Below are 7,350 nucleotides of genomic sequence, written 5' to 3' on the forward strand. Positions count from 1 at the left end.
CGTATGAAAATAATTCAAAAAAAAATAAAAGGCAAAATATAGAGAGAGAGGAAAGAACAGCTGTTTCTCCTGCGAGCATTAGATAAATGCTATGATAGGTACACACTGGTCATCGTCCTAATAGGAACAATATTTCAGATATAATTAAATTCTATCAAATAGTCGTGAAAAGATCATTGACTTGGCCTGGGCCTGTTTTAAATATGTTCTTAAAATACACTCGTCGGTGTAAAAGTCAGTAGACAGATAACGAAAACATCTGTTGCTTCAAATTGAGCTTTTTCTTAATTGAAATATGATCTGGGATAACAGTTTTGATAAACTTTTAGCTTTATTTCAATTACTAGGAAGAAGATCATTGTACGAATGGCTCCAAAAACATTTACAATCCAAATAAAGTACGATTTGTTTGTATAAAGATTGAATTTCAAATGAATACGATGCTCTTGTTGACAACAGGCTACTGCGGGCTGATTAATTAGATTCCAAACGGATGCTAACAATAAACAAGATGATATTTTGAGCTCAGTTATTGTAAGATCATTGCACTTTCAGCCTGAATATTGGGTGTAAAAATGATTGAAGTAAATGCTAAAGTAAATAATCAAAGATCGTTACAATTCTACTTATAATAATCATCCTCCATAGTAGAAACCGCTTCCCAACTCCACATTTCCACTTTAAAATAAGGATTTTCTTTTATTAGTATGACATTATACAAAAATTGGGGGTTTTGGGTGAGTTGTAAATTTATAAAATATCTACCATACTTCGTCATTAATTTTTTTTACATATTTAAGTTTTTTATGTTTGATGGTTACTTCGCCTGCGGACGGACCACAGAGTCCACACAAACATGACGACATACAAATCTCAGATCGGAAACGCTCGCACATGAATTTCTGTTTGTTGTTTTTTTATCTTTACACACTTTTGGAATCTATACACCAAGATGAGTAGAATTTACTGAATTATTAAAACCACATCCCATTGCTCCTGCTTCTGCTGAAATCTGTTACCGGCGCATCTGAAAGCCAACCGAACCATTCGGGCAGGGTCCCCTCGGTAGGCGCAAGATGTTGTCATTGTAGTTTTGCGGCGGCTGATGCTGGTGCTGCTGCTGTGGCGACTGCTGCATTGACTGCTGGCGCAACAGAGCAGCGGATACACTGCCTCCGACCACGGGCGACCAACTCTGCTGTTGCTGCTGCTGATTGACCGATGGCTGTGGTGGCGGTTGGGCTGGCATTCCACCCATGCCCATACCTCCTCCAACGTACGGTGGCATGCGTTGATTGAAATGCGGCGGCATGGCTGGCGGCTGCTGCTGTGGTGGCAGTGGTCCGGCGTGCTGATAATAATAGTTCAGGCCCGGATTGTGCGGCCCTTGGAAGTAACTGTTGTAGTTATTGTACATGGCCGATACTTGGGACATCTTCGGGGCCGAACTAGAGCGATGCATTCCACTACCAGGACCAGGGTTACTATTATTATTGTTGTTATTGTTATTGTGGCTGACAGCAGGTAGAGTTGAGTGGTTTGCCGCAGCAGGAGAAGCCTGTTGTGGTGAAACTGGGATTGGTGGTGTTGGTCTGCAAATGATTCAAGAATCACATTTAGAGAAAAAAGTTCCATGCAATCGTTATCGTGCTATGCTTACGGCTTATCATCCTCTGGATTCTTGGCCGCTCCCAGAATACGCAATCTGGCCTCTGCATACTCCTGCTCGCGCTGCTTTAGCGTCTTGATGGGCTGCTTGGGTTTCATGCCATTCGTATCACGTCGCTCCTCGGCCTGGGCGGGACGCCGCAGGATTTTTACGGTCTGATTGATGGTGGGCGTGGCATAGGTAGCCGGATCATAGTCGTTTGTCGACTTATGAAGCACCATCAAGACTGGTTCGCCATCTGACTGGGCCGCCTCGAGCGGCGTGGGCTTCTTGGCAATAGTGATTTGCCTGGGGGCACTGCTCGGGCTGCCACTGCTGCTGTCCTGGAGGCTCTGCGGGCGCTGAAGTAGTTTCATTTTCATTACGGGTTTTCCCTCGCTTGTTTGCAGCTTGGTTTGCAGAGTCATAGAGAGCTGGACAGGTCCGAACAAGTGGGTGCAAAATAGAATTATATATAGATTCTAGAGAAAGTTTGGTGGGGAGTGAGTACGTACCGCCGCCTCGTCAAGCTCTTCCCAATTATCTAGCACATCCTCGCCATGGGACATTGTTTAACACAGCTGCTATTTGACTTCACTTTTTTTGTTTAATCGCAAGCGGAACACGTTGCGCGCGCCTAGGGGCAATGGGCAATAGATTTTTGTTTCTTGCTTTCGGTGACGACTCCTCCCTGCTGCGCGAATTCACTTTCTTCTTTTGCGCCTGCTGCTGCAGCTCGCACTACGACTGATACAGGATTCCTTTGCACTTTTATCAGACATAAGTTATACATATGATTTGTTCACTCAGATTGCACAAAAATGGTACGTCTCTTCTGCTGGGCCAAAAGAAATGAGATAAGACAATACGCAACAATTTTGTCGAAATGCTGTTGTTTTCGTTGTTGTTGCTGCCTCCCTTCTGCTTCTTCTTGTTGTGTCAGCAGCAGCAAATGGCTGCTATTTACAGCAGCTGGGTGAACGATCGGGGCGTTTTGACCAACATGCGTTGCAGTGTGTTCGTGTTCGCGTCTATTAGCCTATTTCGTATCATTTATTTTGTTAGTTCAGCATTTTTGTCTTAAAATTTTGTGTTGAAATTTTATTGAAAGGTTATCGGAAGTAGTGCTGGAAAAACATCGATGGTAATATCGAAGAACGATTAACCTATTATAAGCCAAAATAAATGAAAAAAAAATAATGAAAATTTAATAACAGGAGAAGGATATCGTGGTTTTTTAAGTTTAGAGAAAAGATGGCATGAATCTACAATTCGAATTTACAATCGTTAATATTCTTCGCCATATACCTCAAGTTGAACTATTTAAATAGACGGGGCTTAAGTGGGCTAAGTCTGGTTTTTCATGATACGAGACGCTATATTGTTACAAACATTGATGCAAAAACAATCTAAGCCAAGTGTTTAAAATAAGCCAGTCAAGTAGAAAATGATCTAGATAGGTAGTTATATTCCACGGAATATAGAAATCGAGCAATATAGAACTTGAATTTGTATGTATATTTACGGTATACTTTTAAAATGAGATGGTATATTTTGGTATATTTCTGAGGGCGGAACGGTATATTTTAACGCTATTTTCGCACTCAAAGTCCGCTGCAATAGCTCAAAATCAAATGAAATTCTTCGCATTGATAAGGCCCAGCATTTGAAGATGGAATTCGCACCCCAATGGACTACTCAAATTTTCAATATTAGCATAGGTCAGCAGCCTCAAATCGTGCAGATAACATAACGCAACCCACACGCAGCATACACTCGACAGCACGTGCATTCGGCCGCGAAAGAGGCTGACGAATTTCCTGATTCGTTTACGTAAATAGTTACAATCACGCCATGACGGAGCTCGTAGCGCCGCAGAAGGCCAATCCCGTGAAATTCTTTATTGCCGGAGGTTTTGGTGGCATGTGCAATGTCATCACTGGCCATCCACTCGACACAATCAAGGTATGCCACAAAAATTCCACTTGGGAAATGTTTCTTGATGCCAAACATATGTTTTTCTTATCTGCAGGTTCGGCTCCAGACAATGCCTCTGGCGGCGCCTGGCCAGCAGCCCAGATACAAAGGCGTCATCGACTGTGCCGTAAAGACGTTTCGTCAGGAGGGATTCCGGGGTTTCTACAGAGGAATCTCCGCCCCCCTTCTGGGCGTAACTCCCATTTACGCAGTGGACTTTGCCGTCTATGCGGCAGGCAAACGTCTGTTCCAAACGGATGATCATATACGTCTCACCTATCCACAAATATTTACCGCCGGAGCCTTTGCGGGTGTGTGTTCCGCCTTGGTTACGGTGCCCACGGATCGGATTAAAGTCCTGCTGCAGACACAGACGGTGAGTGGAGGACCTCAGATGTACAATGGGACGCTGGACACGGCTGTGAAGCTGTACAGACAGGGCGGGTTCAAGAGTCTCTTCAAGGGAACATGTGCCTGCATTCTGAGAGGTTAGTTCTCAATCTTTACATCCGAAACGAGGCCATTAAATATCTTGTATAACCAACTAGATTCCCCCACCGGTTTCTACTTCGTGACCTATGAATTCCTTCAGGATTTGGCTAGAAAAAAATCAAAAACTGGACAAATAAGCACCACCTCAACCATTTTAGCTGGCGGAACATCTGGCATTGTGTTCTGGACTTTGGCCGTGCCCTTCGATGTACTCAAGAGCCGTCTACAATCAGGTGAGTCATCATCATCATCGATTTACCAAGTATCGGCCATTATTGAATCATTTATGATGGATTCTACAGCACCCGAGGGCACTTATAAGCACGGCATTCGCAGTGTTTTCAGGGATCTTATGGCCACCGAGGGTCCTACAGCGCTGTTTCGTGGTGTCCTGCCCATTCTCCTACGTGCCTTTCCAGCCACGGCAGCGGTTTTCTTTGGCGTGGAACTGGCCAATGATTTTTTAAATTAATAGGCATATATTACTTAAAAGAGAGGCTTTTTGTATAGTTAAACAAAGTATTTTTATCAAAGTGAATGTGTGGATTTTATTGTAAAAAGGGATACGAGATACGAGAGATCCTGAACTCTCTTCGTTGGTGGGAGTTGAATACATATGAAAAGTAAGATAATCTTTTTATTAACCGATTGAAATAGTAATTTAGGTGAAGTATTGATTTGAAAATTATTGAGAAGAGTGCAACAGAGTTTTTGGAATAGATTTGTAGGCTATCCTTTGCTCAATATCTACGCTTATAGCTTGGATATCCTATTAATTCTCATGCTCAGATCTGTTATCCCATGAAATCTTTACCTCATTATGCTTCAATACTTTATACATACGATCCTTATAGAAAGTAATTGAAAAGTAAGAGCTATTATAGTAGCCACGGCTGCCTTTTCTGTACCAATAAGCAGGGGATATCTTGACCTTCTATTTGTTTTTTCAACATTGAGAACCCCTTGCAAGTCTCTTTAGAATCCACAAGTCCCGTAACAAATATTTACCCCGAATTAAATTACAAATGGATTTATTATTTATTTAGTTTAGTTTCCATCCAGCATTTCCTTTTATCTCATATTTTGTCAACTACATAATTAATTTTTGGAATGTCATAAAATCACCTTACACTCTAAATACGAGTACCAGTTTAAAAATTGCATTTGAAATGGTTGTTGCACATTACAAAATAATGTCAAATAAATACGCATATTGCAGGTTGGTAAATGTATACAAAAATGTTACAAAAAAAAGATACCTTTGTTAATGTATAAAATATACAAAATACTCCTTCGGAAACAATACAATCAATTTTAAAAACAGGAATTTGTGTGCATTGCAATGTTGATATTACATAAATGTGATGCTCACTTGATACAATATCTATTGTATGTCTATGTTTATGTATAATACTAATCAAGAAAATCAGGCGCTTTAATCAGGCGACTACACATCCAATGGAGTTCGACTTTTAACACAAATATTTAGCATCCATAGTCAAGTGTTGGCTAGTTTTTCAAAGATCTTAATCGTGATTTTGGGCAACTTTGGGGAACTAAAGTAAAATATCTTGCATTTGAAATTATAATAAATACATGGGGAAAACAGGGACTGCAGATGAATGTCTAATTATCTATTAAAAGATCAGATTGAGTATCACGATTAAGCCCTAAACTAGTTACAAATTTCATTTTAGTTTTTCAGTTACTACCGCTTTTCAGCCGCCTTGACTAGTGTTTGCACCACCGCCGCTGCCACCTCCGCCAGCATTGGCCAGACCGCCACAGCAATTGCTCTGCGCTGCTTTGGCACCTAAGCTGGCTAATCCAATGGAACTGCCGTCCGACTGCCGCTGGGCGGCCGCAGCAGCTGCAGCACTGCTGCCGTCTTTGCTGCGGGCCTGGCCAATCAGTTCAGCGGCAATCTCGTAGAATAAACGCTCCACATTCTCAGCCTCTTTGGCGGATGTTTCGAGGAAGTACATGTCATGTTGTTTGGCAAACTCTTCGCCAATTTGTGTGGGTATTTCGCGGTCGTCGCGATCCGTTTTGTTGCCCACGAGTATCTTGAGGACCTTGGAGTTGGCGTACTCCTGTATCTCACGCAGCCAGTCGGGCAGGCAGTCGAACGTGGGCTGGCAACTGATGTCGTACACCAGGATCAGGGCGTGAGCGGATCGATAGTAACTTTGGGTGATCGAACGGAATCTCTCCTGGCCGGCAGTGTCCCAAATCTGTAGCTTGATCTTCTCACCCTCCACCTCCACGGTCTTGATCATAAAGTCCACGCCAATAGTGGCTCCTTGGCCGGGGGGAAAGAGGCCCTGGGTGAAGCGCCGCACCAGGCAGGTTTTGCCAACGCCCGCGTTCCCAACGAGCACGATTTTGAATAGGAATTTGTAGTCCTCCATAGTTTTTATTGGGCGAGTGGAGCGTTAGAGAAACGTGTGTGCGATGCTCTGCAATCGTAGACAGACATTAGTTGATTTCAAAGCAGAGTTTAGACACACCTTAGTCAACGACGCGTAACGCCTGATGTGTGGTTGATGGGCGATGATGATGGGGTGGTTTGTTGGATCAGCTTACGCCATCAAGGCGAAAGACTACGCCTTGTCTCGTGTGTGCCTCTCACCTGTGGCACCGTCTAACTCGTCGGGTGGTGTTAACGGTCGCCCCCAAGGCTGCTTCTGCTGCTGCTGCTGCTCTTGTTTTTGTTGTTAATTGTTGATGACTCAACAACAAGACGGCCCCGTGTTCTTGCTATTGCACGGAGGCTGAAGCTCCATTCAGGATGATTTGGCAAGCTTTAAAATGTTCTCTATTCCAATGCGCTGGGTGCATGCTGCTGCATTAATTGCCAGCCCTCTTTCTGGATAAATATTTCAGTAAAATTCCGCTACTGCTTATTATTTATAAACAAATCGATTAAATGACGACACACAGGTATCGACAGGTATCGCAATCCAGGTGGCAGCACCGTATAGGGTTTCAAACAGCTGCGAGTTGTAATGATAACTGCCAGTAAATCAAATCGACGACATATTTTGTCGACAATCAAATGATATTTGAACGAAGCGAATGATATGGGAACGATTAGATAAAAATTCATTGTATTTTGATTGACAGCATATTTCGCAGCTGGCTTTTCGCGGAAAAAAATACCGCAAATGCATTGCATTGCTCGAAACAGACTTACTCCATAACGAAAAAATGAGTCATTTTTTGTGAATGTA

General features: G+C 42.8%; 3 protein-coding genes across 4 annotated transcripts; 1 reads left to right on the forward strand and 2 right to left on the reverse strand.

Annotated features, from left to right (window-relative positions):
* Positions 1-792: 792 nt before the first annotated feature.
* Positions 793-2,814, reverse strand: LOC4817948 (putative mediator of RNA polymerase II transcription subunit 15). The gene is made up of 3 exons (XM_001357355.4): positions 2,164-2,814; positions 1,661-2,082; positions 793-1,592 (listed from the first exon to the last, which is right to left on the reverse strand). Exons 1-3 carry the CDS (start codon positions 2,215-2,217, stop codon positions 1,016-1,018), a joined length of 1,053 nt encoding a protein of 350 aa, XP_001357391.2. The 5' UTR covers positions 2,218-2,814; the 3' UTR covers positions 793-1,015.
* A 396-nt stretch (positions 2,815-3,210) lies between these two features.
* MME1 (Mitochondrial Magnesium Exporter 1) lies at positions 3,211-4,655 on the forward strand. Its single transcript, XM_001357354.4, has 4 exons — positions 3,211-3,613; positions 3,681-4,113; positions 4,174-4,350; positions 4,420-4,655. The coding sequence occupies exons 1-4, from the start codon at positions 3,503-3,505 to the stop codon at positions 4,587-4,589; spliced, it is 891 nt and encodes a 296-aa protein (XP_001357390.2). The 5' UTR covers positions 3,211-3,502; the 3' UTR covers positions 4,590-4,655.
* A 476-nt stretch (positions 4,656-5,131) lies between these two features.
* Rab30 (RAS oncogene family member Rab30) lies at positions 5,132-7,114 on the reverse strand. 2 transcript variants are annotated; one of them, XM_001357353.4, is made up of 2 exons: positions 6,750-7,114; positions 5,132-6,576 (listed from the first exon to the last, which is right to left on the reverse strand). In XM_001357353.4, the coding sequence occupies exon 2, from the start codon at positions 6,526-6,528 to the stop codon at positions 5,836-5,838; it is 693 nt and encodes a 230-aa protein (XP_001357389.2). In that variant the 5' UTR covers positions 6,529-6,576; positions 6,750-7,114; the 3' UTR covers positions 5,132-5,835. The 2 variants fall into 2 exon arrangements, with proteins under 2 accessions (XP_001357389.2, XP_015035469.1); XM_015179983.2 differs by having other exon boundaries at positions 6,628-7,113.
* Between the last annotated feature and the right edge of the window lie 236 nt (positions 7,115-7,350).

Source organism: Drosophila pseudoobscura, chromosome 4 (assembly GCF_009870125.1).
Source record: "Drosophila pseudoobscura strain MV-25-SWS-2005 chromosome 4, UCI_Dpse_MV25, whole genome shotgun sequence".
Lineage (NCBI taxonomy): Eukaryota > Metazoa > Arthropoda > Insecta > Diptera > Drosophilidae > Drosophila > Drosophila pseudoobscura.

Bases quoted from the DNA above. Each gene is read 5' to 3' on its own strand.
- Rab30 (XM_001357353.4), bottom strand. From the start codon at position 6,528: ATGGAGGACTACAAATTCCTATTCAAAATCGTGCTCGTTGGGAACGCG.
- MME1 (XM_001357354.4), top strand. From the start codon at position 3,503: ATGACGGAGCTCGTAGCGCCGCAGAAGGCCAATCCCGTGAAATTCTTT. The intron at 3,614-3,680 runs GTATGCCACAAA...TCTTATCTGCAG, and splicing joins ATCCACTCGACACAATCAAG to GTTCGGCTCCAGACAATGCC. The intron at 4,114-4,173 runs GTTAGTTCTCAA...ATAACCAACTAG, and splicing joins ATGTGCCTGCATTCTGAGAG to ATTCCCCCACCGGTTTCTAC.
- LOC4817948 (XM_001357355.4), bottom strand. From the start codon at position 2,217: ATGTCCCATGGCGAGGATGTGCTAGATAATTGGGAAGAGCTTGACGAG. The intron at 2,083-2,163 runs GTACGTACTCAC...GGACCTGTCCAG, and splicing joins AAGAGCTTGACGAGGCGGCG to CTCTCTATGACTCTGCAAAC. The intron at 1,593-1,660 runs GTAAGCATAGCA...AATCATTTGCAG, and splicing joins AATCCAGAGGATGATAAGCC to ACCAACACCACCAATCCCAG.